Source organism: Triticum aestivum, chromosome 4B (genome assembly GCF_018294505.1).
Source record: "Triticum aestivum cultivar Chinese Spring chromosome 4B, IWGSC CS RefSeq v2.1, whole genome shotgun sequence".
Classification (NCBI taxonomy): Eukaryota; Viridiplantae; Streptophyta; class Magnoliopsida; order Poales; family Poaceae; genus Triticum; species Triticum aestivum.
In genome coordinates, this window is record NC_057804.1 from 29,588,445 (window position 1) to 29,600,060 (window position 11,616).

Genomic DNA, 11,616 nt, shown 5'->3' on the forward strand with positions numbered 1-11,616 from the left:
CGAAGGGCAGTAGAAAATTTCTCAAGGTTGAGGATGCCCAAACCACCAAAGATCTTCGGCTTGCAGACGAGTTTCCAGTTGACCTTGCATTTTCCACTGGTCATCTTATCACAACCCGCCTAAATATAGGCAGGACACAAGTTGTCAATCTTCTTCCTCGCTTCCATCGGTAGCGTTCTTCCCTTTTAGTATTTAGTTTATTTATTAACAAGCAAGCAATCTTTGTTCATCCAAGGACGCTTTCAAAACCTTTGTAGAAACATTTACAACCGGACCCCCACTTCCGACAAACATCATGCAGACAACACGGACACCGCCTAAGCCAAAATGCTAACCTAACCAGGGCCCTAAACCCAACTCATATGTCTGGGTTGTCTGGCACCCCCTCATACCATCCCATATGTTGGGCAAATATGGAGACGCCAGGGCGCATCCGCCACATCAGACTGATGGGCAGGACCCACATGGAAACCCTTCGATCGTTGGTTTGATGACTGCATTAATCGATTTGAGGAACCCTAGCCACCGGCATATTCCTTCTTTTCCTCCCTTTCGTGTCACCACCGGATTCCCCGCCGATTTTCCTTTCGCTCTGACCTTCATGTCTGCCATGGTAACCAACTACAAAATGCTAATGCCCGAGCGTCGAGCGGATATCGTGTGGGAGATGAGCGCCATTGAGGAACATCGCACAACCGGTGCACAACACGTTGCTCGCCTTACGGACAAGGGTGAGGCGGAGACGGGGATGTTAGAGCAGAAGAAGGAGAAGGAGGAAGAGAAAGCAGGAGAGGAGGCGGCGGGCACAGAGGTCGAGCCCGGCGGATTTGGGATGGAAGAGGCAAAGGAGCAGTTCCACCTTGCACGAGCCGAGGAGGCAGAGGCGCAGTTGGAGTAGCAGGCGGGTGGATACCACCTTCATGTTGAGGTAGGATTAAACAGCATCCCGATGCACATAACTCTCGCTTGCGCGTGCTCCGGGGAAGGGTCCAACCACTTTTGGTCTTTTGTACATAGTTTTTTCCTGCATTTCTACAGTAGGTTGTTTCTAGGACTCGAACCCGTGACCTCATGGTCATAAGGCAACAGCTTTACCACTGCGCCAAGGCTCTCCTTCCTATTGAGATAGCATTATGATGACCTACAAGTATAGGGGATCAATCATAGTCCTTTCGGTAAGTAAGAGTGTCGAACCCAACGAGGAGGAGAAGGAAATGACAAGCGGTTTTCAGCAAGATATTCTCTGCAAGTACTAAAAATAGCGGTAACAAGTAGTTTGATAGCAAGATAATTCGTAACGAGTATCAAGTAACAATTGTAACAAAAGTGTAGCAAGATGGCTCAATCCTTTTATAGCAAAGGACAAGTCGAATGTACTTCTTATAATGAGAGAGTTCTCGAGGACACATGAGAATTCCCGTCTAGTCACGTTCATCATGTTTAGTTGATTCATGTTCACTACTTTGATAATTTGATATGTGGGTGGACCGATGCTAGGGTGTTGTTCTTACTTGAACAAACAACCCTCTTATGATAACCCCTCTTGCAAGCATACTCAACTAAAAAATAAAAATGAAGATAAATCTAACCATAGCATGAAATACATGAATCCAAATCAGCCCCTTATGGAATAATGCATAAACTATGGTTTAAATTTTTGTCACTCTGGCAACTCATCATCTACTTATTACTTTCCAATGCCATTCTTTAGGCCCAACTTGTTGGAAATATGCCCTAGAGCAATAATATTTATATTATTATATTTTCGTGTTCATAATTATAGAGTTTATATTCTATGCTATAACTGTTGTGATCCTGGAATATGTGATTAAGTGGAAAACTCGTATGCGCGTGTGGAATGATAAACGACAAAATTAAAGGTTCCTAGTCTTGCCTCTAGAAATAGCTCAAGTGTTGTTGGTGATCACATTTTCCGGATCTTAGGATATAGTTAAGTGTAATGATAGTTCTAAAACAATATTGAGATTATGACGTTGGAAGAACGATCATATTGAATCGACCCAAAGTTGTCTGTTATGAATAGAGTCAATATTGTTTGTTATCAATTGTAATAATACGGAGTGTTGAAGTGTGATTTTTCTTCTTAGGTATCATAGTCACTCTTACCGTACGGTGGGCTTTGGGGTTGCTCAAACATCACTTGCAACACGGTGATCATAACGACAACTTAGAGGCTCATCGGAAAGTTTGACAAGGGACTAGGTAGCTCGAGAGTGCGATTTTCTCGTCCTATGATGGAGAGATATTTTTAGGGTCCTCTCGGTGTGACGACATCCATCATCGTCTAGTCAGACATAGGTGACTTCATCACGGGGATGCCAAAACACAATAATGAGAAAGAAGAACAAAACCGGTAACGAGGATATCAATATAGTGAGCATGTGATGACTCCGGAGGATACCGATGCATTCCGGGTTTTGTGAAATATCGCGAAGCATAAGGAACATCACATGATAACGAAAGGTTCACCCGGGATCGATATGGACGTCCACGGTATCACTGTCGGTCATTGAGCGAAGGGGTTTCGTTCATGTCTATGAGTTACCGAACATATGGGGTCACAATATGAAGGCAATCACGAGTTGTTGAGTGTTAGTAGGATGGGAGTGATGAGAATATATTTGTGGAATTGTTTCATTACTATTCAGAATAGTTCCGAGAGGATCGGAAGCGTTTTGGGCTCGCCGGAAGGGTTTGGGAGAGTATCAGGTAATACTGGTTATTACCGATAAATATATATAGGTGGAAAATATTTTTGGGATGTTAAATTATATATAAAAGGGTCTGAAAATATTTAGAACACTTTTATATTTAATTTAATATCAACGGGCCTAAAAAGTCCAAGTGGTGGAAGGCAACTTGGGCCACAAAGACCCAAGTGGGGAGGTGCCCCCTTTGTCTTCGGAAGGAGGCCGAATTGGAGTAGGGAAGGAGTCCAACTCCTCCTCACTTGGCCAGCCAAAGGGGAGGGACTTTCCCTCCCCTTGTGGCGCCGTTCCTCTTCCCCTTGACATATATATACTAGAGGATTTCCACTCTTTGGACACACAAGTTTTGGAGCCTCCTCTAGTTCATCTAGCCCTAGTTCTAGTTGGTTCTAGTTGACTAATTAGAGCTAGACTAATATTATAATCCTCATAATTAGAAGTCCAGTGTGGTTCTAATCTCCTCCCTTTAATTCTTTGAAGATGGTTAGCTTTGGACAGCAAAGCGCTGCCGGATCATGAAGGTTGCACGCTTGCAACCATGTAGAGAGGTCATGTTGTGGTCTTTGGTTCGAGGGACTGTTCGTGGGCGGCTCGTGGGATCGTTCATCGACAGTTAGAGGGACTCCAAGTACGATCTACACCGACACTTTCTTCTTTCACTGTAACTTGGTGACGGTAACGATCGCCCGTTATGCATCTTCATATTGACCCTGGGTGTGCGTGGGTGCGGAATTTATTGTTTTCTACTATGTTTCCCAACACAAGTATGGTGAAGTGTCATGTAGTCAATGTTCACATGACACCAATAAAGGAAGAACAACATACATATCATCAAAATATTAAACGAATACCAACTTCACATGATTACTTATAACAAGACGTCTCACATGTCCTCAAAAACAAAAGTAACTACTCACAACCATATTCATGTTGAAGATTAGAGGGGTATTGAGTATGCTTAAGGATCTGAACATATTATCTTTCACGGAATAAATCAACTAGCATTAATTACAAGATGTAATCAACACTACTAGCAACCAACAGGTACCAATCTGAGATTTTGGGATAAAAATTGAATACAAGAGATGAACTACGGTTTGAGATGAGATGATGCTGGTGAAGATGTTGATGAAGATTGGTCCTCCCACGACGAAGGAGTGTTGATGATGTCGATGGCTTCGATTTCCCCCTCCCGGAGGGAAGTATCCCGGCGGAATCGCTCCGCCGAAGAGCAAAAATATTCCTGCCTAGGTTCCGGCTCGAGACGGCGGCGCTTCGTCCCGAAAGTCTTCACTTGATTTTTTTTCTAGGGCAAATGGCATCATATAGGAGAAGGGGGCCATGGAGGCCTGCTGGTGGGCCCACAAGCCTGGGTGACGCGCCCTAGGCACTAGTGGGGCCCTCCTAGTTGATTCTTCTTCCAGTATTTCTTATTAATCTCAAAATGATTCTTCGTAAATTTTCAGATCATCTGGAGCTCCGAAGAATAGCTATCTCTGTTGTAACTTTTTCAGGTCCAGAATTACAGCTGCCAGCAATTCCCCTCTTCATATAAATCTTGCAAATTAAGAGAGAAAATGCATTAGAATTGCATCATAAAGTGAAATAATGACCCAAAACACAATAAATAATAGTAGAAAAACATGATACAAAATGGACATATCACATTCACAATAAAAAAAAATTATCATTTACCTACTCGAGGACAGTAAGATTAAGCTTGAGGATGTTGATACTCTCAAATGTATATATAGTTTTTGTTATGTTCATGCTACTTTTATATCATTATTACATAGTTTTGACACTTTACACAATTTTATTATACTAATTTATTAATCCAGTGCCAATTGTCGGTTACACTTCTGCTTTTTACTTTGCACAAAAACACTTTTTTTGAGACCAAGACAATAAAATAAAAATACGCCGTGAAGATTGAAGCTGGGAATACACTACAAGGCAAAGGTGCCACTCGGGGAGCCCTATAGGCCACATGTGGTGGGTCGGCATAGTCTGGGCCTGGACCACTCTAAGGGGCCGTGTCGCCCCCTAGGGCACGCCTCTCAGACCCTACGCCTTTTATATACCTAAAAATATTTATTGTGAAATTTTTCTGCCGCCGCCACCACGCGTTTCAAGGTGATTCAATATGGAGGTATTTTCTGATACTCTGTCAGAGGGTGAATTTGTTGACGGAGCTATCTTCATCAACCTTGCTACCCTGATGACCATGTGTGAGTTGTACTCCTTGGATTATGGGTCCATAACATTAGCTATGTGGCATCATCTCACCCCTGTTCTTCAATAGAAAGATCACATGAGTGTCCTACATGATTATGATTCATCTGATGTAATTGTCGGTGTGTTTGTTTCGGTGTGTTGAACTGTCACTTAATGAACGGATTATATATGGATTTTTATCTGGTTTTGTTTTGGTTCTTTGTTGCATGATTGATGAACATATATGATAGCCGATCTATTATTATTCCATAGTCATGATTAGATGAATGGTATTCAAGAGGGAATTGTGTATGCTAGTTGGATCTATCCTTATAAGTGATCTATCTCGATGGCTAAAAAAGAAGGTTGTATTTTGTTGCTACCACTAAGAATAAAAAGGTAACTTTCTAGTTGCCTCGATGATGAACTTGAGGTAAAGACAATACACTCTACATTATCTCACTTTGTTTAATGCAATGCTCTTTTCTTAATATTTAGGTATGCATGTTGGATAGCATTCTTAGGTAAAGTATTAGCTATAGATGCAGTTGGATAACGTCCTATGGATAGATGGACGTCATGCCTATATGCAATCATGACATGTATGATTAAACATGAGCATTGTAATTTAAATATTCAATTGATATGCAACTGTAATTCGTTCACCACATCTATGTGCTTTTCTGAAGAGATGCTAGTAGCAAAGGTATGGATCCCGATTATTTATTCCTCATAATCACAATCTCGGTCACTTTATTTTCTGTTCTTTCATATTTTGAAATTTTACTTTCATCGCTTACAAAATTATTACCACATTGTACATTAATCCTTGTAGCTAGCAAAGCTAAGGAAAATGACAATCTCATTTGTCTAAGTTGGAGACCAATAGAAGAGTTTTAGTTGAGTGCATGTAGTGATCATTGGTTGTTGCAAAAAAAATCACAGATTGATACTTTGATTCTTAACCGAGGGAAATTTGTTCGTGTACTACAAAACCCTTGCATTTCAGGGCCCAATTGATATGCATCTAACAGGCACCATACTAGCCGGAGATATGAGGAAGCAAGGCCATGAGATGGCACACATTTGGCTTGCTCCGCTGATTGTTGTTGTCACTAGTTGGTTCAAGTACCTGGTTGTATTTTGTTTTTACTTTTGAGAATTTTTGTATTGTTTTAACATATTATTAATAGACCGGAGATCTTTTTTCAAAAAAAGTGTGAGCTATAAAAAATAAAAAATATATTTTTGTTCATATTCTGAAATTTTACTTTCATCAATTTTTATGAAGAGATGTTTTGTTTGTTCTTTCCAAAACTATGTATTTTTTAAAATCACGTGTTAAATTATTTACAAATAAAATATTACACATATGTATAATACATCTCTATAACCATGTGGGATGTTATTTTCCAACAAAAAATTGAAACTTCTAAAATGTATTTTGATTATTTTCCCAAAAAAAAAGCGGGATCTGTGAAGATTAAATCGGAGACATAGGACGACAACAGAGTTTCACATGAAACTTGCAATTTTTTGTGTAAACTCTAGACTGATGGGTTATTAGTTGGGAGTGTTCCCTCCCGCTTGACAAATTATGTAATGAACGGTAGTATGATATTTTCTTAATTAAAATATGGGGTGGTTTTTCAAAGAAAAGGAAAAGGGCTCGGTGGAGCGTAAGGTCCAAAATGCATATTCGGGTATCTAAGATAAGTATATACGGTGTGAAATTAGAGGGTATCTACAAAGTTGACATATAAATGTTTCTTAAATCAATCTAGTTGCATTGTGGAGCATGACCTACTCTTATGTTAGGAGAAGCAACGAGAAAAGCATCTTGATTAGTGGCTTGGATAAAAGAGAAGGCCGCCTAGAGAATCCCCTTCTTTTGACGATATAAGTGCTCGACTAGTGGTTCAAGTCAACGATAAAGACACCTCGAAACTCCCTTTCTCTCGGCACTGTTCTGGCCTTTTAAGATCCCTCAAACTCACCCGAAACTTCGAGTTTGTACAGCTCTATGGGATGTCTCTTCCCCCAATAATATTCCAAGTGAGAGAATGGCCATATAAACACGAGCACAAGGCATCAAGCCAGCTACCAAGGAGCGCATCAGGCTCACGATCATGTCGTATATCCTCATTGCCTCCCTCGATTCCCTTCCAACCAGGGTTCAAAATTCAAAACACCATGCTAAATCTTGTTGCGATGCCACCCTCATAGAAAACTTGTGTTACCCATGAAACAGCTTTTGATCCCTTTAGGAGGGCGCAGCAGATTTCTTGCTGGTGTGCTTTCTTCTTTATTCAGATTCGATTGTGTTGTAGTATTTTTTCAGACTTCGTTGTAATTAGGAGTGTGTCTTTAAACAGCACAATGTATATGACATGCCCTTGCTAAAGGAATATTGCTGGAGGTTTCTTTTTTTCTTAGAACATAGCTAAAGGTTTCTTGCAACTGTGTTTTCTAAACTAAATATGTTTACGTATAAATGAACTATGAAATTTAGTTATTAGGTAGTAATACAAGGGATGTTGATGTGACATGGGCATTTGCCTGGAAGCATGAACAAACTGTGTGCACCGACCATAGGCGCCGCATGGGCTAGGTCAGAGCTTGATCAGGCATGGAAAGATGCATAACCAAATCAGGCCTATGTTCAAACAATATGATTGTGATCCGTTAGAAAAATATGGGCATTAGCTAGTAGCTAGTAGCAGTGAAGTACTCAATCTAATTTCTAAGATTTTTTAGCAAAGGATTGTTGATGGTAAGGGCAGGTCAAAGTGTCCAGAGTTTCAACTATTGACCATAAGTCCAGACCAATATATTATTTTGCAAGCTACAGAGGCGTTGAAACATTGCAAGTTCCATGCATTTAATTCAAACAACTAAACAACATTTCCAGCCATGCCAAAATATTCTCCATTATTCACCATGGCCATGGATCATTTTATAAGCCAACCAACATTGGTCAGCCTAAAGGCAAACAAGATATGCCATTGCTATGCACAGCACAGAACTCATGGAAGGTGTTATAGCCAGGAACCAACCACAAGTCCAAATTCCTTTACTCTCATGTTCCAAGAGACAATTGTCAACATCAGAAAGTTCTGCTAGATCAATCTTTAATTACTAACAATGCACTAGGGAAATCTCACAGAGATCTCTTTAATTTTGTTACTAATAACAAGATTTCCTCGAGTCACAACCTAAAGAGCTCGATGAGGAAATAATACAAAGAGAAAAGGCAGATGGTTTTAACAATATATATCATGTACAACGGCACTTCATCAGGTCAATCATCAGCATATGACCAGATCAGCAAGACAGGGATTTTCCAAAAGTTGCAGGCCCCGTCACCTCTGAACAAGCTTGGCCTGAGTAGGAGAAAAATGGGAGCAATGAGTTAGCATGCCCAACTGTCAATTATCAGCAGAGTAAGTTCTCGCAGAAAAACAAGATTCTCACCATAAGTTAAGAAAGCTCCTCAGGGCAGCTCAGAAGAATCCATGACACTCTTATTTGTCAGAAAGTTTTGACTTCATGATGTGCTGCTGCCAAAGTAGTCCCGGATAGTTTTCCTTTTCAGAGAAGGCGGTGGGTTCAGGACCGAAGAGGGACTGCTCAGTTGAGCCCCTGGGCTGCTCCTAGTATCCAAGGCCTCCTCCCGAAATACCGAAAAGGCTCTCTTTTTCACAGACTCAGGCGTGCCAAACTCCAGTACTCTGGGCCGGAGGGGTGAGTGTGAACCGGCTGGCAATTCATTGCCAGCACTGGTGCAGGCTGCTACATCTCTTGAACTAGTCGCTCGCTCATGGCTAGCCGATCTTGGGCAGTCAATGTTTGGAGCAGTTACCCTCTTACGGATGACTGTAGGGGAACTTATGTTGGTGCAGTCTATTTTCTTGGTGTTCCATACACGAACCTGATGCACAGAACAAAGTGTCAGGCTGTCAGCAGCAGTTTAAACTTCCTACCAAACTCTTGTTCTTTTCATTTGTAGATTAGATGACAACAAATATTATAGATGCCCCTGATCATGGTGAGATGACTGGGTTCATTTTGTTGTAGTGTTTGACAAGGCAACATTAAGATGAAACTTGTAAACTTTTAACAAGACTCACCGTGGAATCATCAGATGATGATACTATCTTTCCAACCTCCAAAGAGCACCTGAAATTGCGAAATTGGCATTGCAACATGAGCACTATGGTAACAGTAAGACATTAAGAAGTAGCCATTCTGGATAGATCATACCAGTCAACTGAAGTGACTTCACCCTCATGGCCTTTCAGAACTATAGGCCCATTTTCAGGCTGATCCACCTACATAAGTGAAAAGGAATTAGCAATTTAACATGAATACAATGTATGAAATGTAAAAGAAGAGGCAATAGGAATGCAACAAATACCTGCCACAAGTAAACATTGCCATTGCTCGAACCGCCTAGAATATGAGTCCCATCAGGACTAATAGCAGACTGCATTCAAGCACCAAAGCAGGTGTTAAATAAAACACATGAAAGAAACCAAGAATATGCAGCTGGAAGAGAGAAGGCTAAACCAGTTGGCCACTCACCTTGACAAAGAAAGACTCAATTTTGCTGCCAGTGTAAGTCTTTATTGGACCCTTGTCCATGTGGAGAGTACTATACAGATAGATCCTGAAAGTGGAAAGCATATGAAGTCAGAAGCAATTCCCTCCAGTGACATCAGTTTTTTGCAGTTCTGTGTAGTGGTCAAATATTATTCTCACCTGTGATCCATGCATGACGCAGCAATATACGCACCATATGAGTCTTGAGACAAGCAAGAGATCCCATGTGTCACCCCCTCTTTCTGAATGAAAGGACTCCCTGTTAGCCTTGAAAGTTGAAACTGAACTACAAATGTGTTCTTTTGCAATTGAGAGCTGCTTGCTTACCAAAGGTTGTGCTGTTGACTGAGAGGTTTTGTTGGAGACAGGCGCTTTAAGGTTCCGTGTATCCCAAAGTTTCACAACGCTGTAATAAATTTTGTGAGTTAGATAAAATCAAACTACAACAGAGGTGCATTGTGTTAGAAGTGGTGCGGTCATAATTGAAACATGCCGCTGGCATGCATAATCAGTGATGTAAACTATATGAACTTATGTAGTAAGTGCAGTATAAATTGGATGGGTCAATGCCTTACTTGTCTGCAGCACCAGAAGTAGCAATGGAGATATCATCTTTCAGATAAAGAACTGATGTGATGCTCGTCGAAGCTCCCTAAATATGACCATTATCAGCAAATGAACCAAAGGGGGTGTACACTCACCAGCAAAAGGATTCTATGTAGATTCAATACCTTTGCTCGAGACCTTGTCCGATTCCTTCGCGTGGGACTGTGCGCTTCTTTGACAACAGCAGAAGACCTAACATGTAAAAACAGCTGAATTCAGTGAAAGATGATATATTGCTACGGATATTTGATGAATGCGGTTAAAAGGAGCATTTAGATTGCAGCGGCCATTAGATAACATACATGAGGCATGCTTCACCATGGCCATTTGGGGTTTTGGGGTCACATCTTAGATCCCAAAGTGCAAAAGAACCGTCTCTTGAACCAGAAACAACAAGATCTGCATAGACAATAACCGACTTGAATTCGAGTCACCAGCTAATGCAGGCGTGTCCCAAGCTAAGTTAAACAGGTTCAGATATACAACTGACCAGGATTTGAAGAATGGCATGACAGTGACTTGACACTTCCAGTGTGCCCTGATAGCACACCAAGGCACTTCTTATTCTCCACGCTCCATATCTTTACCTGGTACAGTAAAAGCAATTACAGTGAGATTATGCACACACAAAATCAGACGAATGATAGTTGGTGTTATGAGAAATTAGATGAATTGATTGATCATGCTGTACTCACAGTTTGGTCGCCTGATGCAGTCAGTAATTGGGATCCCTCCTATATAAATGACATAATTCAGCGGTTAACTTTGCCAGAGACACACAAAAATACACTGCTGAGAGACAGAGAAAACAGATGTCGCATGTTGCAGGCAAATGCGGTTACCTTGATCCAGCACACGTCAAAGATGGCATTGTTGTGAGCAACCCAATCGGACAGCCTCGTTTCAGCTACAAAGGAGCAAGATTTCAGATTGGGGCTAATGGCAGCAGCCATCCAATTTTAGCACAAAATGTCCAAAATGTCAGGCAGGCAGCCGGCACGCTGCTAGTGGTAAATCACAAGGGGGCACCGAAGCTAACCTGACTTCTCTATGGAGGAGGATCTGGAGGGGAGGCGGCGGCGGGTGTCGTAGATGGCGACATACCCATCCTCGTCGGCAACCGCCAGGAGGCGAGAGATCTGCGGGACCTGGAGGGAGGAAGGAGGGGGCGGATCAGCGCGCCGTCGCCGTCGGCCTCGCCAAATCTAACTGAAACAAGATTACACGAACCTTGCAGAAGGAGACGGCGAAAGGGATGGCGGGGTCGCCGGAGTGCTCGACGGAGATGACGCCGCAGCCGCGGTCGCCGGGGTCGGAGGAGAGGTCGGAGAGGTAGGGCAGCCGCGCCGCGGAGGCGCGGGCGGAGCCCCTGCCGCCGCTGAGCTCCCGCGCCCGGAGGCCGCCGAAGAAGGACGGCGGCCGCATCGCCATCGGGGAGATGGAGGCGGGGGGAGCGAAAGGG

At 42.2% G+C, this 11,616-nt stretch overlaps 1 protein-coding gene across 1 annotated transcript; it reads right to left on the reverse strand.

The window, feature by feature from the left end:
- Positions 1-7,984: 7,984 nt before the first annotated feature.
- LOC123090781 (denticleless protein homolog) lies at positions 7,985-11,610 on the reverse strand. Its single transcript, XM_044512120.1, has 16 exons — positions 11,385-11,610; positions 11,194-11,302; positions 10,997-11,061; positions 10,850-10,888; positions 10,645-10,741; positions 10,457-10,553; positions 10,280-10,346; positions 10,124-10,200; positions 9,876-9,954; positions 9,708-9,790; positions 9,531-9,615; positions 9,364-9,432; positions 9,210-9,277; positions 9,077-9,125; positions 8,421-8,877; positions 7,985-8,329 (listed from the first exon to the last, which is right to left on the reverse strand). The coding sequence occupies exons 1-15, from the start codon at positions 11,583-11,585 to the stop codon at positions 8,494-8,496; spliced, it is 1,569 nt and encodes a 522-aa protein (XP_044368055.1). The 5' UTR covers positions 11,586-11,610; the 3' UTR covers positions 7,985-8,329; positions 8,421-8,493.
- Positions 11,611-11,616: the final 6 nt, after the last annotated feature.

What these genes read in the sequence shown, in the direction of transcription:
- LOC123090781 (XM_044512120.1), bottom strand. Translation starts at nt 11,585, where the DNA reads ATGGCGATGCGGCCGCCGTCCTTCTTCGGCGGCCTCCGGGCGCGGGAG. An exon ending in CTCCTCCATAGAGAAGTCAG is followed by an intron (nt 11,062 to 11,193) that starts GTTAGCTTCGGT and finishes GCTCCTTTGTAG; the next exon opens with CTGAAACGAGGCTGTCCGAT. An exon ending in GCAATGTTTACTTGTGGCAG is followed by an intron (nt 9,278 to 9,363) that starts GTATTTGTTGCA and finishes TCACTTATGTAG; the next exon opens with GTGGATCAGCCTGAAAATGG.